Genomic DNA, 25,264 nt, shown 5'->3' with positions numbered 1-25,264 from the left:
TCCTTTAGACAACGAGGACATAAAAATCAAGGCCAATGGCTCTGCAATCTCCTCCCTTGCTTCCCAGAGAATCCTAGGATAAATGCCATCAGGCCCAGGGGACTTATCTATTTTCACCCTTTCCAGAATTTCCAACACCTCTTCTCTACATGCCTCAAAGCCATCCATTCTACTTAATTGTGACTCAGTATTCACATTGACAATAATGTCCTGTTCCTGATTGAATACTGACGAAAAGTATTCATTCGGTGTCTCCCCAATCTCTTCAGCCTCCACACGCAACTTCCCACTACTATCCTTGACTGGACGTATTCCTACCCTAGTCATTCTTTTATTCCTGACATACCTATAGAAAGCCTTAGGGTTTTCCCTAATCCTACCAACTAAGGACTTTTCATGTCCCCTCCTTGTTGCTCTTAGCTCTCTCTTCAGGTCCTTCCTGGCTACCTTATAACTCTCAATCGCCCCAATTGAACCTTCACGCCTCATCTTTACATCGGCCGCCCTCTTCCATTTAACAAGGGATTCCAATTCCTTATTAAACCACGGCTCCCTCACACGACCCTTTCCTCCCTGCCTGACAGGAACATATTTATCAAGGACACTCAATAGTTGCTCCTTGAACAAGCTCCACATATCAATTACGCCCTTGCCTTCAAGCCTACTTTTCCAAGCCACGCATCCTAAGTCATGCTCACCGCATCATAATTTCCCTGCCCCCAGCTATAACTCTTGCCCTGTAGTGCACACTTATCCCTCTCCATCACTAGAGTAAAAGTCACCGAATTCTGGTCAATGTCCCCAAAGTGCTCACCTACCTCTGATTCTAACACCTGGCCTAGTTCGTTACTCAGAACCAAATCCAGTATGGCCTCACCTCTTGTTGGCCTATCTACATATTGTGGAGAAAGTGAGGTCTGCAGATGCTGGAGATCAGAGCTGAAAATGTGTTGCTGGAAAAGCGCAGCAGGTCAGGCAGCATCCAGGGAACAGGAGAATCGACGTTTCGGGCATAAGCCCTTCTTCATTCCTGAAGGGAATTAGGTGCATTAGGCAGGTGCATTAGGCAGAGGGAAATGGGTCTGGCTGGGTTACTCTTCGGAGGGTCAGTGTGGACTGGTTGGGCCAAAGGGCCTGTTTGCACACTGTAGGGAATCTAATCCTCCACTCAGCAGAGGTTCCTTTCTGGAGTTTTTGCTGCTGGCATGCCTGAAATCCTTCATTTTTATCTTTTTTCCTTATTTTACTGAACCTGACCTCTGGCCAATACTCCTAGGGGAAAACACATTCCCTTGTGACCTACACTACTCTTCTGAACTGAAATGAAAACAAAAATAATGGCTTGGATCTGTTTACTGTATCCGTCATAAACTCAAAGCTAAAACGTTCTCCACTAACACTGCAGGCTTTTCTCTCAGGCATTGCTGTCAGTCTTCATGCAACTTGACGCACTTGGGTCACTGTATATTGACTTTTTGACCTGTCTTTTTTACAGATTCATAGAATTAACGTATATATATTTGTCTCTATTTTCAAATCCAAATCCTTTAATATATATATAATATGCGTGTCATCACTGAAATCATTAGCAAATGTCCCCACTTCTGTACGTATTTTATATAATGAGAGATTTATGGTCATTGGAAATGTAGCAGCGCGTATTCTGGATTAATGGCCTCGCTGCACTGAACCTCCCCTGTCTGAAGGTGGCTTTACTCTCCCACGTTTGCCAGATATGAGACTTACATTTATTCCCCTTGAGAGGATGGTGGCTGCCCACCTAGTGAGATACACCCTCTATACGTCCTGCAGCGGTTTGATCAAATTGAGAATTTCCCTGGCCATTTCAGTGGGGAAGATAAGAGTTAGCCACATTACTATGGATCTGATCACCAGGTGAGGTTGGCAGATTTCCATCCAGAAAGTGCACAAATTAACCGCATAGATTTTTACTTTAATCTGGCACTTTCATGATCAGTATTGAGGGTAGTTGAGAGTGTGGTGCTGGAAAATCACAGCAGGTCAGGCAGCATCCGGAGCAGGAGTGTCGATGTTTCAGGCATAAGCCCTTCATCAGGGACCTGATGAAGGATTTATTCCCGAAATGTTGATTCTCCTGGTCCTCTGATGCTCCCTGACCTGCTGTGTTTTTCCAGCAACACATTCTCTACTCTGATCTCCAGCATCTGCAGTCCTCACTTTCTCCAATATTGAGAGAAGCATTTTATTCCAGATATATCACATTATTGGAATTTAAATTTCCTTGTCTCGATGGATTTGACCTCCCATCCCTGGAACATTAGTTCAGTACTGTCCTGAGTACTGGTCACTACCTTTCACCGTGCTGGTCTATGCTTTACGTCAATTACTTTATCCAATTGATTATGAGTGAGAGATTTTGCTCAGGTCATCTTTACAATATCTCTTTTTTCTTCCAGCTCCACCACTTAACAAAATGCTGGAATTGCTTAAATTGCCAATTATAGTGACTGTGCACGTTGATGTGGTTTTAATCATTCTTACTGCCCTTGGAGTTGGGAGTAGACTGTGGGGCCTGTCGTATCCCAAAGCTGTCGTGTAAGTAAATCTTATTGTCAAATTACAATGGCATTCTTTTTTGCAGTTATCTCCTATTATCTGATCCATTTGCTGTCTGTTGCTGTAAGATTGTCATCAAATCATAGAGATCTACAGTACAGAACAAGGTCAGAACAAGAGCACTTTGGGGACAGTGACCACAATTCAGTGACTTTTACTCTAGTGATGGAGAGGGATAAGTGTGCACTGCAGGGCAAGAGTTATAGCTGGGGGCAGGGAAATTATGATGCGGTGAGGCACGACTTAGGATGCGTGGCTTGCAAAAGTAGGCTTCAAGGCATGGGCACAATTGATATGTGGAGCTTGTTCAAGGAGCAACTATTGAGTGTCCTTGATAAGTATGTACCTGTCAGGCAGGGAGGAAAGGGTCGTGTAAGGAGGGCGTGGTTTAATAAGGAATTGGAACCCCTTGTTAAAGGGAAGAGGGCAGCCTATGTAAAGATGAGGCGTGAAGGTTCAATTGGGGCGATTGACAGTTATAAGGTAGCCAGGAAGACTCTGAAGAGAGAGCTAAGAGCAGCAAGGAGGGGACATGAAAAGCCCTTAGTTGGTAGGATTAGGGAAATCCCAAAGGCTTTCTATAGGTATGTCAGGAATAAAAGAATGACTAGGGTAGGAATAGGTCCAGTCAAGGATAGTAGTGGGAAGTTGGGTGTGGAGGCTGAAGAGATTGGGGAGACACTGAATGAATACTTTTCGTCAGTATTCACTCAGGAACAGGACATTGTTGCCGATGTGAATGTTGAGTCACAATTAATTAGAATGGACGGCTTTGAGGTATGTAGGAAAGATGTGTTGGAAATTCTGGAAAGGGTGAAAATAGTTAAGTCCCCTGGGCCTGATGGCATTTATCGTAGGACTCTCTGGGAAGCAAGGGAGGAGATTGCAGAGCCATTGGCCTTGATTTTTATGTCCTCTTTGTCTACAGGAGTAGTGCCAGAAGACTGGAGGATAGCAAATGTGGTCCCCTTGTTCAAAAAGGGGAGTAGGGATAACCCTAGCAACTATAGGCCGGTGAGTCTCACTTCTGTTGGGGCAAAGTCTTAGAGAGAATTGTAAGGGATAGCATTTATGCACATCTGGATAGGAATAATGTGATCAAGGATAGTCAACATGGTTTTGTGAAGGGCAGGTCGTGCCTCACAAACCTTATTGAATTCTTTGAAAAGGTGACGAAGGAGGTTGATGAGGGGAAAGCGGTAGATGTGGTATATATGGATTTTAGTAAGGCGTTTGATAAGGTTCCCCATGGTAGGCTACTGCAGAAAATACGGAGATATGGCATTGAGGGTGAGTGGGAGGTCTGGATTAGGAATTGGCTGGATGGAAGAAGACAGAGGGTAGTAGTTGATGGCAAAGTTTCTTCATGGAGTGCCGTCACTAGCGGTGTTCCGCAAGGATCTGTTTTGGGACCATTGCTGTTTGTCATTTTTATAAATGACCTGGAAGAGGAGTTAGAAGGTTGGGTGAGCAAGTTTGCGGATGACACAAAAGTCGGAGGAGTTGTTGACAGTGAGGAAGCATGTGGCAGGTTACAGCAGGATATAGAGAAGCTGCAGAGCTGGGCAGAAAGGTGGCAGATGGAATACAATGTAGCTAAGTGCGAGGTGATTCACTTTGGGAAGAATAACAAAAAGATGGGGTACTGGGCTAATGGTCGGATACTTGGTAGTGTGGATGAGCAGAGGGATCTTGGTGTCCATGTACACAGATCTCTGAAAGTTGCCACCCAGGTAAATAGTGCGGTGAGGAAGGCATATGGCGTACTGGCTTTTATTGGTAGAGGAATTGAGTTCCGGAGTCCTGAGGTCATGATGCAGTTGTATAAGACTCTGGTGCGGCCGCATCTGGAATATTGTGTGCAGTTTTGGTCGCCATAGATTCTTTACTCAGCGAGTCGTGAGTTCATGGGATGCCCTGCCAGTAGCAGTGGTGGACTCTCCCTCTTTATGGGCATTTAAACGGGCATTGGATAGACATATGGAGGATAGTGGGCTAGTGTAGGTTAGGTGGGCTTGGATCGGCGCAACATCGAGGGCCAAAGGGCCTGTACTGCGCTGTGTTTTTCTATGTTCTATGTTCTAAGGTCCTTCAGCCCACCGAGTTTGTGCTAGTCATAAAGCAAGCACTGAATTATTCTATTTCATTTTCCAGCACTTGGTGCATAGCCTTCCATGCATTGGCATTGCAAGCATATATCTAAATACTTTGAGTTGTAGAGTTGTTCAGTGTGGAACAGACCCTTCAGTCCATCTCGTCCATGCCAACCAGATATCCTGAATTAATCGAGTCCCATTTGGCATCATTTGACCCATATCCCTCTAAACTCTTCCTATCCAGATGCCTTTTAAATGTTGTAATTGTACCAGCCTCTATTTCCATGCATGCAACACCGTCTGTGTGAAAACGTTGCCCCTTAAGTCTCTTTTAAATCTTTCCCCTGTCACCTTAAACCTATGCCTTCTAGTTTTAGACTCCCCACCCTGGGATATTTCACCCTATTCATGCCCCTCATGATTTTATAAACCTCTATAAGGTCACCCCTCAACCTCCAATAATCCAGGAAAATAGCCCCAGCCTATTCAGTGTCTCCATAAAGCTCAATATGGCATCAACCTTGTAAATCTTTTCTTTCAAGTTTAACAACATCTCTCCTATAGCAGGGAGACCAGAATTAAACACCATATTCCAAAAGTAGCCTAACAAATGTCCTGTACAGTCTCCACATGAATCCCAACTCCTATACTCATTGCACTGACCAATAAAACCAAGTGGATTCTGGATTAGTGGTGCTGGAAGAGCACAGCAGTTCGCTGCTCCTTGGATGCTGCCTGAACTGCTGTGCTCTTCCAGCACCACTAATCCAGAATCTGGTTTCCAGCATCTGCAGTCATTGTTTTTCCCAAATAAAACCAAGTGTGCCAAATGCCTTCTACACTATCCTGTCTACCGATGACTCCACCTTCAAGGAATTGTAAACCTGCACCACCAGGTCTCTTTGTTTGTCAAGACTCCCCAGGACCCTCTCATTAACTGAAAAGTCCTGCCCTAGTTTGCCTTACCAAAATGCAGCACCTCACGTATCTAAATAAAATTCAGTCTGCCACACCTCAGCCCATCTCATCAAAGTCCCATTGTACTCTGAGGTAACCTTCTTCACTGTCTACTACATCACCAATTTTGGTGTCATCTGCAAACTTACTAACCGTTGCTTCTTGATAAATGTTATGAGGGCTTTTACGACTGCCACCCTTACAAGCATGAGTTCCAGATTCCCATCAACCTCTTGGTGAAAAATGTTTTTGTCACGTCCCCTCTAAGTCCCCTGCCCCTTATCTTAAATTCAGTCCAGTCATTGAACACTCCACCAAGGGGGAAAAACGTTTCTACCCTATTTATGCCCCTTACAAGTTTATATATCTTAATCATGTCTTCCCTTGCACCGATGAAACATTCCCAGTCTGTCCAATCTGTCTTTATAACTAAATCTCTTCAACCCAGGCAAGATCTTTGATAATCTTCTCTGCACCATCCCCAGTGCAATCACATCCTTCCTATGATGTGGATTCCAGAGCTCCACACAGTAGTCTAGCTGTGGCTTAACCAGAGTTTTATAGCGTTCTAGCATACCTTCCCTGTTCTTAATTTCTGCGCTTTGGCTAATAAAGGTAAATATACCATGTGTCACCATAACCAATTTATCTACTGGTCCTGTTACCTTCAGGGACCAGTGGGCATGCACGCCAAGATCCCTCTGATTCTCAGTGCTTCCCATGGTCCTACCGTTCATCATGTATTCCCTTATAATTTTTCACCCATGTGCAGACATCACACTTTCATAGATTTGAATTTCACTTTTTGCTGAAACTGTCCATCTGGCTAAACTTCTATATCCTCCTATAATCTAAGTCTATCCTCCTCACTCTGTGCCACTCACCAAGTTTTGTATAGTCCACAAACTTAGTGAGCAACACTTCCATGTCCAAGACCAAATCATTTAGGTATACTGACACTGATCCCTGCTGGACCCCACTGGACGCAGGTTTCCAGTCACAAAGTACCCCCTTGGCCATCACCCCCTGCTTCCTGCCACTCAGCTATACATTCCTACTTAACTTGTATCATCTGCAAATTTATAAAGTTCACTTAATTTAGTTTAACTGTTTGCCTGTAGCTAGCATCTAATGACCTTTAATAAATAATGACTCCTTGTTAAGAACAGAATTTTGACCTGTGCTTTCTACCACTCTGAGTTTGAATAGCAGGTAATTTGGAGATTTTGCAAATTTTAAAACCTTTAACTTTTGTGAATGTTCTAGAAATAGTGGGGTTTGATTTCCAGGATTCTACTCCAGTGGATTGTGACAGATGGCCCTATTGTCCTCATTCTTTCTTCAGTTTTGTCAAAGTTGAGTAATAGTCATTTGGCACCAAAATAGACCCTTAGATCCAAACATTCCATGCCGAACCTTAGCTCAAACTAAAGTAGTCCCACCTGTCTGTGATTGGCGCATATCTCTCCAAATGTTTCTTATTCATGCACTTATCTGACTGCATTTTAAACATCATAACGGGAATGACATCCACCACACCTCTGGAAGTTCATTCCACACGCAAACCACCTGGGGAGGGGGCGGGGGTGTTTGATGGTGGAGAGAAATGCCCCTCATGTCTGTTTTAAACCTTTCTCCTTTCACCTTGAAAATAAGCAGCTTTGCTGAAGTCCAGGAGTTTATAGCCATTATTGGAGAAACAGTGCAAGCACACATCCTAGGGAGAATCCAGCTGAGGATGTAAAAAATCATGGCTGAGTTAGTGGTCAGGTAGGGATTTTGAATCCTATCTGATTTGAGAAATCTGTGCTAAATAATTACTGCTAATGTTCAAAGATATCAACCAAATCTCTCTTTAGTGTATGTTGGACCTGTTGTTTACAACTTTACAGTCTGTTATTAATTAATCTCATGACCTACATTCCTTAGATGAGCTGGTTGATGTAACTACTTCGGTTTTGTCCATTCTCCTTAGATTCTCATTGATGGTGATATCCAAAATCTCTCTCTAGGTTCGATGAAGTTTATTATGGGCAGTTTGTTTCCTTGTACATGAAACAAATGTTTTTTATTGACGACAGTGGCCCTCCTCTTGGTCACATGATTCTGGCCGTTGGAGGTAAGAAACTGCAGCTTTTAAAGAGATTTTGGAGAATGACTGACTGGATTCACCATTGTTTTTATTATCAGCCATTTACTAAAAAGAAATAGAGCGTTGCATCATCTTGGGAATTATACATTGCTGTTACCAATAACATTGGAAAGCTACGAACGGGAGTATTTGTAAATATACGTTGTTGCTTGTACTTTTCTTCACTTCTTGTATCCTCCCAGCTATATAGAAAATAAACTTTTTAATGTTAAAAATCACAGAACACCAGGTTATAGTCCAACAGGTTTAATTGGAAGCACTAGCTTTCGGAGCGCTGCTCCTTCATCAGGTGGTTGTGGAGGACACAACTGCAAGACACAGAATTTATAGCAAAAGTTTACAGTGTGATGTAACTGAAATTATATACTGAAAAATACTTTTGATTGTTAGTTACCCCAGTCCAACAGCGGCATCTTCCAAGTCAAAACTTTTTAATATCTGCGCCAGTTTGGTAAAATGAACTGACTGGAATGAGAATAGTTAGTTGTTGAAGACCTCCTCCTAGTTAAGTGTTATTATCTTAGTGACAGTGAATTGAATTGAATTTATTGTCACATGTACCGAGGCACAGTGCAAAGCTTTGTTGAATTTATTGTCACATGTACCGAGGCACAGTGCAAAGCTTTGTTTTGTGAGCAATACAGGCAGATCAGAGTTAAGTAGCATAGATAGTAAATAATAGGTAAACAGCGGCAAAAACAACGACACAGGTACAGGCGAATGTTAAGAGTTTGTGAGTTCAACTTCCTCAGGGTTGAGTGATCTTTCTAATAACAAGCTTTATTTTGTTGACTGGTAACTGTCTTCCATTTTATGTTCCCTGACAAGATGGCATGCCTGATTCCCAGGCTCCAACTATCCTGGGAACGTGTGCTGACCCAAGAGACCTGACATCACTTTTCCAAGTGTTGGAGTAAACAATGCCGACCTAATTCAGGCTGAACATTTCAGCAGTTTACTCTGCTTGTAAACATATTAGCCTTTGCCTCCATTTTACAAGCTTTATACTGCCAGACATCCTCAATTACTGTGGTTATTGGTGGCTTAACAACTGGTCTCTTATGAGCCAAACAGAAGTTGCTGGAAAAACTTAGCAGGTCTGGCAGCATCTGTGGAGATAAATCAGAGTTAATATTTCAGGTGCAGTGACCCTTCTTCAGAACTGATTGTAGCGAGGAAAAATTGGAAAATACGCTAAAGATAGGGTGGGGGAGGAGGAGTAAGCAATAGGTGGAGATGGAGCCAGAGAGAGAGAACAACAGATTAGCAGGCAAAGGAATGGGTAAAGTTCAGCCTGGGAGAATTGGTAGTTGCTAATGGGGACCATTGACATGGGAGAAGGTGCTCAAGCCCAAATGATGATTAGGGGTTTAGATAGGGTCGACAGTGAGAATCTTTTTAACATCGAGGGCCGAAGGGCCTGTACTGCGCTGTATTCTTCTATGTTCTATGTTCTAAATGTTGTTGAACTCGATATTGAGTCCAGAAGGCTGGAGCATTCCCAAGTGAAAAGTGAGGTGCTGTTCTTCCAGCTTGCACCTGAGTTTCACTGGAGCATTGCAATATGCCAAAGACGTTGGCCAGGGAACAGGGCGGTGTGTTGTAGTGGCAGGCAACTGGAAGCTCAGGATCATTTCTGCAGACAGGATGTAGGTGTTCCACAAAGCAGTCGCCCAGTCTGTGCTTCACCTCCCCAGTGTAGAGGAGACTACATTGTCAGCAGTAAATACAATAGACCAGATTGAATGAAGTGCAGGTAAAGTGCATATATACCAATCCTTTTCTAGCTATGAAGGCTCATTGGATGCAAAAAATTAACTTTTTACTCGACAGAGGTGCTGCCAGATCTAAGCTTTCCAGCAGTTTCTGTTTTTACATTTGGCTTCCAGCATCCACAGTTCTACAGTGTTTTTTCTCATTAGGCCCCTTATAAGGGGTGTGAATCTTTTCCTTGACCTGGGTGTTTCTGTTCTCTACACATTTCCAAATTCTCTATTATTTGTATAGAATAACACTATGTTAAGATTTCACTTTCTTCCACTTTTGTCACCATAAAAATGTTTTTACAAGTGTTGGAGTAGCTTGATCATTGAAAACATCTTATTAGATTAGAATCCCTACAGTCTGGAAACAGGCCCTTCGGCCCAACAAGTCCACACTGACCCTGCAAAGAGTAACCCACCCAGATCCATTCCCCTACCCTATTATCCTAGGGTTTATTCCTGACTAATGCACCTAACCTACACATCCCTGAACACTATGGGCAATTTAGCATGGACAATTCATCTAAACTGCATATCCTTGGATGGTGGGAGGAAACTGGAGCACCTGGAGGAAACCCACGCAGACACAGGGAGAATATACAAACTCCACACAGACAGTTGTACGAGGCTGGAATCGAACCTGGGTCCCTGGTGCTGTGAGGCAGCAGTGCTAACCACCGAGCCACCCATAAGTTTACTCTTAAGTTTAACAGTGGTCTGTTTTCCCCTTTTTGATGTCCCCATGCCCTTATAAACAGGCACAGATGAACAATGGTTATTGGGTTAGGTGTATGCTTGTAATGTGTAACGGTTATAAATGGTTATAAAAAGGTATGTAAAGATTGGATTCACATTCTATCCTTCACTAACTAGTTTTATGGAGTATTAATGTTGCAATCACAGGGTTTGGTGATTTTTACTAAAGCAGAATGCATGCTATGGATAATATTCTAAAGGGAGAGGTGTGAAGCATTTGGGGACTTCAGAGAGGATTGGAAGGCTAGAAATTGGTAGGTGAAATTGGAATGTTTCAGTTGTCCTTCAGCTTGAATGACCTGGTCAAGACTAAATGTGCCAAGGTTCCTACTCTCCACAATATTCCAGTGACTCTTGCTGAAATCAGATTACGTGGGAGATGCCATGGTCAAGTAATCAATTGACAGTTATATACCCACATGCCAGTGGAGTCCTATCCATTCCAGCAGGGCTGTCACCTTTTAAAGCATTGAAGGGAAGTAATATGCAACTAGATAAGTAATAGGAGCATAATAACTCAGGTGGAGGCACAATAAAAAGCAACAGCAGAAAACAAAGTCTAAATTGCAATTTGGTTATTGGAACGGTCTTCAGCCCTGGTGAAGCAGTGACCTTTTTAATAACAGGAATAAATTTGATTGGCTTTTCTGTCTATTTTCAGAAGTATAATATTGCCAAAAAAATAGTGAAAGAAGTTTAACGTGTTGCCTTTTGAAAGTGCTAATAGCTGTACGTATTTTTGGCATTTCCTTTGCAGCATATTTTGGTGGCTTTGATGGGAACTTTGCTTGGAACAGAATTGGTGCAGGTAGGAGTTACCCGGTCCCTTCACTCTTGTGTTTATTCTTGGGGAAGTGAGCTGTGGTGTGATGGCCCAAGATAACTGGCTCTCCACAAGTGATGATAGAAAACAGTAGCTCTCACAAAATAAAATTGGGATCAACTGTTGTATAGATGCCACCTACTGGCTGTAAATAGAACCTTAGGTTTTTAGAACATTACATTCTGTCCATATATATTGCAATGGTAACTGTGTTTTTGAAGTTGCTTTGGTAAGCTGGTGTAAATTAGGCATGAACTAGCAGGGTGATTGATTTCAGGAATACCATTTGGGTATAATCGTGTATTTTGCCAATGCTGCAATTCTATTGGGTCTCAGTCATCACAAAATTGAGGGCATATGGATTGTAGAAATAGGTTGTAGTGGTTAAAATAGGTTTAACGTTTGGGTTTCTGGTATTTTTGTACTTAATGCAAATATCTAAAAGTAGCTACCAGGATGCATTTTTTACGATAATTAACATTGGAAATGGTTGATTTAACATTTTACAGAGGGTACAGGGGTCTGGTCTTGTAGTAGTAGATAAGCAATCCAAAAACCATGGATCAAATTCTCCACGTTGGCAAATTCTGAAATTAAATTCAATAAACTTGGTACTGTGTGGGCAAGTGCCAAAATGATTTCCATTTGTAATGCTTCTGCAGTAATGATGAGTCTTTCTTGTCAGCTGATAAATCAGGTTCTATATCAAACTCGCCTGTTGTCTGTGCCAGCTCTCCAAGTGAGCATCTCACCTAGATTCTCCAGCTGCCTTCCCCATTACCCTGCAAAATCTTCTTTAAATAACTCTGCAAATCCCTTTTGAGTGCCTCTATTGAACATCCCTCTACCACTTTTGACAGTACATTCTGTGTCCTAACCACTGGCTGTTAGGGATTTATTTTCTCACTGTAAATTACTCTAGTTTCCTTCACAAATTGTTTTTTTGAATCTGTACCCCCTCGTTCTTGATCCTTTTGTGAGTGGGAATATTTTCTCCCTATCTACTCTGTCCTCATGAGTTTGAATATTTCCATCAGATCTCCTGTCAGCCTTCTCTTCTCCATGGAGAGCAGTCCCAGGGTCTTTAATTTATCCTCATAGCTGGAATGCACTGTTAACAGGAGAATTCCAGTGTGAACCAGCAAGAGTGGATTAGTGAATTGATGATAACATCTCTGACAGAGCTAATGGGTAGAGATCAAAATTCAATTTGTGATTTGATACTGAATGTAACAAATCGGATTCATGTTCTGTTCCTATCTTTTTATTCGTTCATGGGATGTGGCCATATTGCAAATCCTTAATTGTCCTTGAGAAGGTGGCAAGCTTTTGGGAGGGTAGGGACACCCAGACAGTGGTTAGAAAGGCACTTCCAGGATTTTGACCCAGCCATACTTAAGGAACAGAGCCATTGTTTCAAGTCAGGATGCTGTGTGAACTTGCAGATTGTCACATACCTATGCATTTGCTGCCCTTGTTCTTCTGGATGGTAGTGGTTGTGTGTTTGGAAGGTGCTGTCGAAGAATTTGAGTGTATTAGAACATAGACATAGAACAATACAGCACAGAACAGGCCCTTCGGCCCACGATGTTGTGCCGAACGTCTACCTCTATCTTGATCCTTTGTTCCCACAAGCATCCATGCTCATATCTATATTCCTTCCCTAAATACTATCATCTGAATGCATCAACTTCCATATGCAGCCCCTACCTCACACTGTCCCACCTCATTTAATGCCTCCAGTGCTGCTGTTTTGGCAGCTTTTCTGACACCCAGTGTTAAATGAGCAGAAATTACCTCCAATTAAATATTGGCAAGACCCAAATTCATTGTCTTCAGTTTCCAATGCAAATTCCATTCCTCCCAGTCACTTAATCCATCCCTCTCCTTGTCCTACTGCCTGTTGCATATCTCCAAAAGTCATTGCAGCCCCTGGCAGCATTGCTTCAGCTTTCAAGTCCCAAAGTACTCATTCCTGCTTTAAGCCTCTCCCTCTCTACTACTTTTCTCCTTTAAGAAACTCATTTAAAGCTACCTCATCCCTATCTCCTCACATCACTCAGTGAATACATCTTAGTGCATTAATGGTTCTATATTAGTGCAAGTTGTTGTTTGCTTTTCCCTACTCTTTGATTAAAGTTCATCTTGCTTAATCAAAGCTGCCGTGTTCTTTCCCAGTACTTTTCTGATTTTTGAGTTGGTAATATACAAATTCTCCCTCCTCTGGATGATCACTTCTCTGACTCTTGTTTGAAACATCCAGAGTCAGAATGAGGCCGTTTAATCTCTGCAGAATCTTTGCCAAAGCCTTTAGAAGGGGCAGTCTCCTGTAGTTTCTCCAGTTCTGTTGGCCACAAATAAGTGTTACTTAGTGGGTATAGCTTAGTTTGATGGGTAATCTTCCTTCTCTGTCACTTGTAATACAAGAATATTTATGCTTTCTTTTTTCTTAGAATACACGGGGAATGTCCCAGTTTGGAACCTGAGGTTTCTCCCAGCTCTGGCTGGTGCACTCTGCATCTCACTGGCATACCAGATCATAGTAGAGCTCAAGTATTCACACTTCTCAGCTCTTATTGCTGCTCTCCTTATTATGTTTGGTAAGAGCAAATAGAATAGTCATTTATTGTCACTTATATTTTAAGAAAATACAATGAAAAGTGTTTAAATCACCATACTGCGACACCTATTTTAATAACAAGGAATAGAAAAGAAAGTTAAGATGTAGTCCATCTTAGTTAAATTCACAGTTCCTGGGTTTAGGAAAGACAATATCGCTTCCAGACTGCCACGCCAGGCTGCTGGAGTACCAACTGGAGGCTGCCACCACAGCAGGCCATCTATTCCGGGCCACCAGAACCTCAAGGGGTGAGAGTCCACAGAAGTCAGCCCCAGGGCCCAATCTCTTTGTTGATCCTGGGAAAGAAAACGTAGCAAAAGCTGACCAAAGGAATCCTGAGCCCAAAGCAGCAATTAGAAAAATGATTTGTAAAGAATTTTCTGGCAGTTAAGTTGTGACACAGCTTTGTTTTTAAACCAAGCGTAGCTACTTGTTCGCTTTGTAATTTAGAGGCTGATACAGGTGTATCATGTCCTCAGCTCTCAAGTGTAGTCTGGGCAGTCCTATTTAAATTGCATGCAAAATGATAAGTGACATCACATATAGTTCTAATTGAACATAAAGATAGCATTCCTGACTTAATTCTGATTCCTATTTTCCTTCATTAACTCATGTCACTGTTATCTTAAAATCTTTACCACTATCTGGACCATTGCAATTATAAATGTTGATCTTTTAATCCCCATTTTTATCTATAGTGTCAACTCTTTAATCTACCCTAAGGAGCTAGACTTCTGGAGGCAAATGGCAAGACTGGAAGTGATTCTGTAGAAATTTGTTGACCTATTTAGATTAGTTTTTAAAAAATGATATTGTAAGAGTATGTATGAGTGGTGGAGCAAGTTTGAGGAGTCATATGGTTTGCTCTTCCTCTGTCTTGTGTTCTGTATCTGCTTATATAAACATTGATGTCAGGTCTAAGCATTTACACAATATTTCTAATTCGTTCGGTGTTATGGTTATGCTCTGTTCTTTTCTTTAAAACAGAAAACTCCTTAATAACCCAATCAAGGTTTATGCTCCTGGAATCCATTCTCATTTTCTTTGTCCTGTTGGCAGTTTTGTCTTATCTGAAATTCTACAATATGCAGAAAGGCAGGTACGCTGAAGCATTCAAGCATCTTCCTGTTGTGAATATTGGAAGGGATACAGTGAAAAGTTAATACTTCATTCATATCTATTATGTTTTATTTCAGTTCATTCTCCTTGAGGTGGTGGTTTTGGCTTTTCCTAACTGGAACTGCTTGCGCACTGGCGATTGGGTGAGTTTCTTAACACAGTTTTCAAACTAGGAACTGCAGCTCATCAGCTGGGGCAGCACTGTGATAGGCTGAACAAGAGAAGGTGAAGGTTGAATTAATGTTGTTGAAGCTAATCTCTCTGAAGAGGTAAAATTATTTCAATGCTTCAACTTGTATTTGGGTCATCTGTAGAACTTTATATTTTAATGACGTTGAGAATCAGGTGAGGAAGTAGGGGTGGAATTCGGGCTCTCCCTTTGTGAACCTGTGGCATTGCTGAGCTAAAAGAACCAGGAATGTGGTAAAATTAGTACCACTGTCTGGTGAGCAGTAGTTCTTAGCCTTGATCACATTACGGGTCCTCCAGTTGGGCTCTGTACATCGAGATAAACAAGTGAAAAGACGGTTCAGCCAGGATTTCCACTAATGAGCATTCTCTGTTCATCCCTATTATAAAGTCATGTGTTTTTCATTGAATACTAAAACTTGCAGCTCAGAAGGAAGGTATTTGACCCCTCATTTCTGGCTTTTTGAAAGGGCTGGTGATGCTTGTTTCCAGACTCCTGCTTTGTGTCTTTTGCTCTCTAGGTTTCTCATCACTCAAGTATTTATCCAACTCCCTTTTAAAATTACCACTGGATTCAGCTTCCATTAAGTCTGTTGCTATATTATTCCCGATCCTGATAACTCTGAACAAATTTTTCTTAGTTTTACCTCTAAATCTTTATCCAGTGACTTTAAATTTATAACCTTGGATTGTTGATCCATTCTCCAGAGGAAATAGGTTTTTACTGTCTAACCTGTCAAAACCCCTCACTGTCTTAAAAACCTCTATTAGCTCACTTTTTAAAACTCCTGTGTTCCAATGGAAATATCCTAGTTTGTCTGGTACCACATACATAAGCATCCACTCCCTCCACCACCAATGCTTCAGGAGCAGTAGTGTGTACTATCTACAAGATGTGTTGCAGATATTCACCAAAGATCCTAGACAGCACCTCCCAAATCTACAGGCGCTACCATCTAGAAGAAGGGCAGCAGAGACACGGGAACACCACCGCCTGCAGGTTCCCCTCAAAATGACAAACTATTGTGACTTGAAAGCACATAGAGTCATAGAGATGTGCAGCATGGAAACAGGCCCTTCGGTCCAACTCATCCATGCTGACCAGATACCCTAAATTAATCTAGTCCCATTTGCCAGCATTTGGCCCATATTTCTCTAATATTCCTGCCTTTTAGATGTTGTAATTGTACCAACCTCCACCACACTTCTGCCAGCTCATTCCATGCACACATCACCCTCTGCGTTAAAAAGTTGCCCCTTAGGTCTTTCCCCCCTCACATCAAACCTGTGCCCTCTTGTTTTGGACTCCTGTATCCTAGAGAAAAGATCTTAGCTATTCACCCTATCCATGCCCCTCATAATTTTACAACCTTCTGTAAAGTCACCCCTCAGCCTCTGATGCTCCAGGGAAAATAGCCCCAGTCTGGTTAGCCTATCCCTATAGCTCAAACCCTCCAACCCTGGTAACATCCTTGTAAATCTTTTCTGAACCCTTTCAAGTTTCACAACATCCTTCCTCTGGAAGGGAGACCAGAAGTTGCCAGGGTTGGAGGATTTGAGCTCTAGAAAGAGGTTGAATAGGCTAGGGCTGTTTTCCCTGGAGTGTCGGAGGCTGAGGGGCGACATTATAGAGGCTTATAAAATCATGAGGGACATGGATAGGATGATAAATAGACAAAGTCTTTTCCCTGGGGTGGGGGAGTCCAGGACTAGAGGGCATAGGTTTAGGGTGAGAGGGGAAAGATATAAAAGAGACCTAAGGGGCAACTTTTTCTCACAGAGGGTGGTACGTGTATGGAATGAACTGTCAGAGGAAGTTGTGGAGGCTGCTACATTTGCAACATTTAAAAGGCATCTGGATGGGTATATGAATAGGAAGGGTTTGAAGGGATATGGGCCAGGTGCTGGCTGGTAGAATTAGATTGGGATATCTGGTTGGTATGAACGAGTTGGACCAAAGGGTCTGTTTCTGTGCTGTACATCTCTATGACTCTAAGTGCACGCAGTATCACCATTCTTCAGTGTCATTGCATCAAATTTCTGGTATTCCCTCCATAACAATATTGTATGTCTACCTGCAGTGCATGGACTGCGGGTGGTTCAAGAAGGCAACTCACCATCACCACCACCTTCAAAGGCAATTAGGGATAAGTAATAAATTTCAACCCAGCCAGTGAAGCCCATGTCCGCGAGTAAAAACTCCTTCCGCCTGTCCTGTTCAGATGTTTTATACCCCTGTCTAAGCAGCTCATTTTCATATCAGCTGCCTAATTGAATTACTGATTCTCTGTAGGAGCTGATGACATTTTCTGTACCTACCGCTGCTTTTATTTCTGCCCAGTCCTAATTCTTCAGAAAGGTTAACAAGAGGTCACCTGTCCTGGATCATGAGCACTGCCACATCCTCCATCCTGTGTAGTGATTTATTCACATTTATCACTTAGTGTGACCAATTAGATTGTCTGTTATTAGCTTGATTAAAAGAGTAAACTTTGACTTTCTGAACACTGGTCTCGATTGTTGACTTTGACTTTGTGTTGACAGTGTCAAATATATGGGCTTGTTCACTTATCTGCTTCTATTGGCTATTGCTGGAGTACATACCTGGCAGATAATTGGCGATACATCGTTATCCAATGTAAGTATCAATGTTGTTGACTTTACCTCTTCACGGAGAAAGTTTTTTAGTTTTGAATTGTTTGATGAATTTGAAGCCGGAACACACACCTTTACGAGCAGATGTCTTGTGGCACTGCTCCAGTAAGTCAGAGGGTAAGGACAAGAGTAATGTGCCATATGATACACAAAGATAATATTTGTGTTTTGTAAATGATTTTATATAAATGATTTGGATGTGAGCATAAGAGGTACAGTTAGTAAGTTTGCAGATGACACCAGGTGTAGTGGACAGCGAAGAAGGTTACATCAGATTACAATGGGATCTTGATCAGATGGGCCAATAGGTCGAGAAATGGCAGATGGAGTTTAATTCAGATAAATGCGAGGTGCTGCATTTTGGGAAAGTAAATCTTAGCAGGACTTATACACTTAATGGTAAGGTCCTAGGGAATGTTGCTGAACAGAGACCTTGGAATGCAGGTTCATAACTCTTTGAAAGTAGAGTTGCAGGTAGATAGGATAGTGAAGGCGGCGTTTGGTATGCTTTCCTTTATTGGTCAGAGTATTGAGTACAGGAGTTGGGAGATCATGTTGCGGCTGTACAGGACATTGGTTAGGCCACTGTTGGAATATTGCCTACAATTCTGGTCTTCTTCCTATCAGAAAGATATTGTGAAACTTGAAAGGGTTCAGAAAAGATTTACAAGGATGTTGCCAGGGTTGGAGGATTTGAGCTAATGGGAAAGGTTGAATAGGCTGGGCTGTTTTCCCTGGAGTGTCGGAGGCTGAGGGGTGACCTTATAGAAGTTTATAAAATCATGAGGGGCATGGATAGGATAACTAGACAAAGTCTTTGCTCTGGGTGAGGGAGTCCAGAACTAGAGGGCATAGGTTTAGGGTGAGAGGGGAAAGATATAAAAGAGACCTAAGGGGCAACGTTTTCACACAGAGGGTGGTACGTGTATGGAATGAGCTGTCTGAGGAAGTGGTGGAGGCTGGTACAATTCTATAACTTAAAAGGCATCTGGATGGGTATATGAATAGGAAGGGTTCCGAGGGATATGAGCCGGGTGCTGGCAGGTGGGACTAGATTGAGTTGGGATATCTGGTTCGGCATGGACAAGTGGACTGAAGGGTCCGTTTTACATGCTGTAAGTCTCTATGACTCTAAAAAGATAATGTTCCGCTGAGGCCACAGAGTCTGATTACTGTCAATAGGCACATTACTGATGCGGATTAAAAGGTTGAAAGGAAATAAATGTTACAACTCCTTCCATAATTTCAGGAAACCCCAAAGTGCTTAACAGTCAATAAAATGCATCTCTTCTGCATAGTCACTACTCAAATATGGAGAACTTGGCAACCCGTTTGCACACAGTAAGGTACCACAAACAGCTGTGTGCGCAGGTTAGTACTGTTTGGGTACTGGTCTGTGAGAAGATGTTTGTTTCTCTGCAAATGGGCACCTGGTTGCAAATTGGTTCCTCCCGTAGTTGGAAACACCATAACAAGTAATATAATTAATGGTTGTTCTACGACCCTATGACAGATTTGCCACTAATTTACCCTAACAGCAGATCTTGCTTGCAGAGAGACTGGACAGCAGTTGTAATGTTTGGCTGCTGACAGGGGTCCTTATTTAAAATCAGTGCATACATACACCCAAAGATGAGTAATCTAAATGACAAATTCAACAATTCTCTTAAACTCATCCACAGGATGTGAGCTTTATTGTCAAGACCAGCTTTTATTGTCCATCCCTAGGTAACTGGGTGTCTTGTTCAGTCTGCAGTTATGAGTCAACCACTTTGCTGTATGTTTAGAGTGAAACTGGCCAGCCTGGAGAAGATCAGCAGGTTTACCCAAATAACATTAGTAAACTGATGGGTTTTTACAACCATCTGTTTCATGGACTCAATTTCTGATGCAAAGCTTTTTATTCCAGATTTTTATTTTATTAACTCAATTTAAACTCCTCAGCTGTTGTGGTGGAATTTAAACTCCTGATTCCTGATCATTTCAGTCAGGCCTCTGGATTTCTCAGCTTATAATAGAAATGTCTTGCTACCTCAGAATTGTCACTGCATCCATATTAGATGGCTGTTGTAACTGCTTGTAAATCTTTACCCCTAAATGATAAAAGTCTACTTAAGATACTGATTACAACTGTAGTCTTGTACACTGGTATGTTTGAAGAGTCTCTCGATTTCTGAAGAAGAAATCCTCACAATTCTTACAAAGCTTTACATGTTTAAATAAGTTTATTGTTTTCAGACTCATTTAACTAAAGTGTAGTATAGAGCTGAAGGACTCAACATTTCTGCAATCTCATATTACCACTGTGACAGCCCACTCTCAGGGACTGCACTGAGATTCAAATGTGTTTTCAGGTTCTGGAGCATTCTAACCAATATCCACTGTTCCCATGAAAGCAGCCATGGAATGTTGTTCATTTTCATGAATCATCTGTTGGATTTTTAACCAGCCAAAAGTGTTCCACGTCCTTGGTTACATCTTTTTACTATGTGTTGTCTGTTTATTGGCTGAATTAGGAGTGAGCAATTAAAGCAAGTCTTTGAACATAAAAATGGAACTACATGTTCTCTGTCTTTGGATTCAAGAAAGCTAGCTAGCTGATTGTATTATTTGTAATTTGACTTTAACAATTGCTTTAACCTTTGGGGCATGGATAGTCATCAGATTTAAAGCTTTGTAGTTTCCCCTCAATCTACTTGCAGGTCACGGTGCTTTGCCATGCACTGGCGAGGATCTGTGCGCTTTTAGTCCTGCCAGTAATCCTGTATCTGGGATTCTTCTACATCCACCTAACTTTGTTATACCGCTCTGGACCACATGATCAAATCATGACAAGTACATTCCAAGCCAGTCTGGAGGTAAGAACATATGCTGAGCCGTAGAACCAGAGCATCAGTTGACATTTCATTTAAACTTTTAGTAAGGGAACAGAAAGAGAATAAAAATGTTCGTTAGTATGTACAAACAGTGGAAAGTGAGATGAGTAGATGCACAAGCATCGAATGGCAGAGCAGACTAAATGGGCTGAACGAACTCCTTCTATGCTTATGAACATATGAATTAGGAGTAGAAGTAAGCCACTCTGTTCCTTGAACTTGCTCCTCTCTTCAATAAAATCACGACTGATTTGATTGCTCCACATTGCCACCTATTCCCCCCCCCTTGGTGCTCCCTTTAATTTTTGTTGCACCTGCATGGACTTCTGAATAGTCTGAGCAGTTACATCTCAACCAGAATGGAAGTGTACAGTGAAGGATGATAAAAGTGAATGCAGGGCTTCATAACTACTGAGCGGCCATGCATGCACTTTCGAAAGAACTGCCTCTAACAACCACTACCCCTTCTAAACTGGTTTTTTGATTAGGTTAGATTCCCTTCAGTGTGGAAACAGGCCATTTGGCCCAACAAATCCACATCGACCCTCTAAAGAGCAACCCACCCAGACCCATTCCTGTACCCTATATTTACCTATGACTAATACACCTCACACTATGGGCAATTTGGCATGGCCAATTCACCTAACCTGCACATCGTTGGATCTTGGTAGAGTTTGAAATTCACAGGAAAAAAGCATTGATCAGATTGCTTGAAGAATTTTTCCGGAGTTTATGTGTAATCTTTACATTCCCAGTTCATTTTGACTTCAGGGCACACACTCATCTTATCAGGTCTGTTTAAGCACTGAGCAACACCAAAGATTAGTCAGCCGCAAAGCTAAAAGGGAGGTTAAACTCAAATATTTCTCAGAATTTCTTTTGACTTTTGCAACTCTGAAAGAGTTCCAGGTTATAATTGCAGCATTGTATTTTATGCTTTCTTTTCTTATCCAAGGCATAAGAGATCAGAGAACTGTACAAAATGCTTGTTATGTTACAGAGATTTGTGTACAACTCTGGTCACCACATTATAGCAAGAATGTCAGTACAGTGAAGGGAGGACAGAGGAGATTCATGAGGATCTTGCAGAAATGGAGCATGTTAGTTGTGAGGGAAGGTCAGAGAGGCTGGGCTTGATTTTTCCTTTGGTCAGAGGAGGCTGAGGGGAGATTTAATTGAGGTTTCCAAAATTATGAGAGACCTGAATGAAGTGCAGAGGAAAGACTATCTCTTTCCCCCGCCCCCAACAAAAAAAAGGCAGCAAGTCTCAACAGTCAAATGGAGTCTTACTTCAAGTAATTGTTCGAGCAGTTGAGAGAGCTTTTTCACCCCGAGGATCGTGGGATCTGGAGGATGTTGCCTGAAAGGTCGATGCAGCGACCTTTAACACATGTACATGAAATGCTGTAACATACTGTGAGCTAAGAGCTGGAGAGTGGATTAGGCTGAATAGCTCATTTCTCAGCCAGCACAGCCACTGGGCAGAATGGCCACCTCCTTGGAAATTGTGAACTGATACACATCAATGATGCCATGCAACTCCAGGATGCCTTGCTGTGATTTAGTTCACTTTACCTTTGATAATTATCTTCTAAAAGTAGTTCTGGTCAGCTAGAAATCAGAACCCAGTAGATGGTGGTTTCTTTGCCTCTTCTCACTGAAAGAAGGAGACAGATTTCTGCAGTCGATGGCAATCCACGTTGGTAATTCAGATGTAGAATGAGGAGATGAGTTCCAAAGGCCTTTGTTTGAACAGTTTGCCAGCATTCATGATCAGGATTAGCATGAGAAGGACCAAAATAGTGAGGCACCCAAGCACAGATATAGAACTATAAGCAGCTTCAGGAAAGGAGGATGCCACGGAGGATGCCAAGAGAGAATGTGGCCAGATTGTGGCAAGGAAGGAATACAGAAACAACCTGTTCCAATTGGGCGATATTCCATGCCTTCATGAGCATAAATATTATTCAAGTTTGTTTGATTCAAACACGATTTCCCAAGCAGATGAGAAAATTACACTTGATTTCCTTTACAGGGTGGACTCGCAAGGATCACCCAAGGTCAACCTCTTGAAATAGCCTATGGTTCCCAGATTACATTGCGGAATGTTTGGAGCAAACCTGTTCCCTGTTGGCTACATTCCCACAAGAACATGTACCCCATCAGGTAGAGATTCATGTGACATATTAACCATCTGTAAGTTCCACCCCAAGCCACACATCATCCTGACTTCAAATTATATTGGCCATTCCTGTGTATTTGCTCCCAATCAGTACAATGGCTGCTCTTAATTACCAAGGGCTGCAGCAGTTCAAGAAGGTAGTTCACCACCACCTTCACCAGTGCAATTCGAGAGAAGGAATCAGTACTGGCCAGCTACTCTCACCCCATACCCATGAACAAATGTTTTAAAAGTCATGATATGTATGGGTTCTGGGTGCACTGTACACATAGGTTGGCTGGCGAGTTGGTCTTCTAGACTCTAGAACGAGTTAGTGATTGTTGTACCCGATGGTTTGTGTGTCCAATTACTGTGATTGCACAGTGCTTGAACCTGCCATTGACATGCTATGAACTTTGTCAGGGGTGTTGTGCATTACATGGATAACAACAACAATTTTATTTCTAAAAAAGACTTGATATAACAAAATATTCCAAGGTGATTTGCAAGAGTATTACCAAAATTGAGCATATAAGAGATTTGACGAAACACGGTGGCACAGTGGTTAGCACTGCTGCCTCACTGCGCCAGGGACCGGGGTTCAGTTCCCGCCTTGGGCAGCTGTCTGTATGGAGTTTGCACATCCTCCCCGTGTCTGGGTGGGTTTTCTCTGGGTGCTCCGGTTTCCTCCCACAGTCCAAAGATGTGCAGGTTAGGTGAATTGGCCATGCTAAATTGCCCGTAGTGTTAGGTGAAGGGGTAAATGTCGGGGAACGGGTCTGGGTGAGTTGCGCTTTGGAGGGTCGGTGTGGACTTGTTGGGCTGAAGGGCCTATTTCCACACTGTAAGTAATCTAATCTAATCTAAAAAAAAAAGGATAGAGAGGTTTAGCGCAGAACTTCCAGGGCATGGAATAGAATTTAGAGTATCTTTTATGGTTAGGTTTACTCGAGGACGGGTGTAGAGGAGAACAGGGAAAGGTTTCACAATGTCACCTATTATGGCGCCATCTTAGGTACAAGGACCTCGATACAAATCTTAGATGCAAAGGATGGAATAAAAAGCAGTGGTTGAATTACTTTACAGAAAGGGTAGTCATGGCAGTCATATAACAAATTGCAAATAAACATTACATTGCAGTAATTGAGCGCAGGGGTTTCCACACATGGTCTGGTAGCTCACACCAGATCCCAGTCCAACAACCGTCCCCGCTCCAAGCCTCCAGTCTGCTCCACACCAGTTCTTAGCTGCTCCAAGGTAAGTTTTCTCCAGGACTGCTCCGACTCACTTGTCCACACTCCAGGACTCAGTTCCCCTCGCCGGGCTCCGCTCCAGATCCGATTCCCCTCGACGGCCTCCGCGCCGAACCCGATTCCCCTCACCGGACCCGATTCCCCTCGACGGCCTCCGCGCCGGACCCGATTCCCCTCACCGGACCCGGTTCCCTTCGCCGGGCTTCGCGCCGGACCCGATTCCCCCTCTCCGAACCCGATTCCCCCTCTCCGAACCCGATTCCCCTCGCCGGGCTCCACTCCGAACCCGATTCACCTCACCGGACCTGATTCCCCCACCCCCACCCGCTCCAGACCTGATTCCCCGCTCTGGGCCCAATTCCCCTTGCCAGGCTCCATTGAAGACTTGTGGTCTGGACAACTCTTACCATGGCCACCACGTTTACAACTAGGGAAGGTTGGAGGTGTGTAGAGATTTTGGAGGGTTACAGGGCTACGGCATTAACGAGGCAAGGTCATAAGAGATTTGAATTGAAGAATGAGAATTTTCAAACTTGGGTATTGCTGGGGAGGAGCCCGTTACATCATTGGCCGCAGAGGTAATGGGTGAACAGGGATTTGATGTGGTTAAGGCCCCAGACATCATCATTCTGGGTGCAAGTGAAATGAAGAGCAACAATACCTGATCAGTTCCATCATGTTTACCCTGTCCATCAGTTGGTGCAGCCTTCCATACCACTTTCCAAAGAATGTAATGTTAAACCCTCGAATGGCCAAAAGAAGTGGCCAACGCAGACTTTAAGCATTTCTTTACGAAGGGAATGCTGCACTGTCAGGAATGCTGTTCTTCAACTGGAAGTGTTTTTGTTTTGCAGGTATGAGAGTGGCAGAGGTAGTTCCCACCAGCAGCAAGTAACCTGCTATCCGTTTAAAGATGTGAACAATTGGTGGATCGTAAAGGACCCCGGCAAGTATGTGCTAACAGGTTGTTTGTTAACGTGATTGGGAAAGGGACAACTTTTAAGGAAATTTACACACGTATTTAAAATGGTGACTTCAGTTTGTGGTTCGAAGGTGGATGTTGCTGCATATTTACAGCCACAAACATTGGTTATAATCCAGAGAACTAAAAGAAAGTGGGGTAGGGGCTGCGATTGTGTGCAACAGAAGGGCAGTTTGACTTTTCTCAGGTTACAGGATTGTCCCCAGGCAGGGACCCGGTACAGTGGCCCACACTAATTGAATAATGAAGACAGATGGAGCTGGA

General features: G+C 42.7%; 1 protein-coding gene across 3 annotated transcripts in view; it reads left to right on the top strand.

Moving 5' to 3' along the window:
* pomt1 (protein-O-mannosyltransferase 1) overlaps positions 1 to 25,264 on the top strand; it is a 43,902-nt gene that overhangs the window by 3,072 nt on the left and 15,566 nt on the right. Inside the window, exons 2-11 of one of the 3 annotated variants that reach the window (XM_043720542.1) lie at positions 2,439 to 2,577; positions 7,664 to 7,770; positions 11,080 to 11,130; positions 13,599 to 13,745; positions 14,753 to 14,864; positions 14,962 to 15,027; positions 17,618 to 17,711; positions 20,431 to 20,586; positions 22,640 to 22,770; positions 24,873 to 24,968. In XM_043720542.1, the coding sequence (XP_043576477.1) occupies positions 2,456 to 2,577; positions 7,664 to 7,770; positions 11,080 to 11,130; positions 13,599 to 13,745; positions 14,753 to 14,864; positions 14,962 to 15,027; positions 17,618 to 17,711; positions 20,431 to 20,586; positions 22,640 to 22,770; positions 24,873 to 24,968 (1,082 nt within the window). In that variant the 5' untranslated portion in view covers positions 2,439 to 2,455. Of the gene's footprint in view, positions 1 to 2,438; positions 2,578 to 7,339; positions 7,422 to 7,663; positions 7,771 to 11,079; positions 11,131 to 13,598; positions 13,746 to 14,752; positions 14,865 to 14,961; positions 15,028 to 17,617; positions 17,712 to 20,430; positions 20,587 to 22,639; positions 22,771 to 24,872; positions 24,969 to 25,264 lie in introns of those variants that run through there. The other 2 variants (XM_043720544.1, XM_043720543.1) reach the window with 2 other exon arrangements.

Source organism: Chiloscyllium plagiosum, chromosome 30, assembly GCF_004010195.1.
Source record: "Chiloscyllium plagiosum isolate BGI_BamShark_2017 chromosome 30, ASM401019v2, whole genome shotgun sequence".
NCBI classification, from domain to species: Eukaryota; Metazoa; Chordata; class Chondrichthyes; order Orectolobiformes; family Hemiscylliidae; genus Chiloscyllium; species Chiloscyllium plagiosum.
This window is presented reverse-complemented; position numbering and strand designations above follow the sequence as displayed.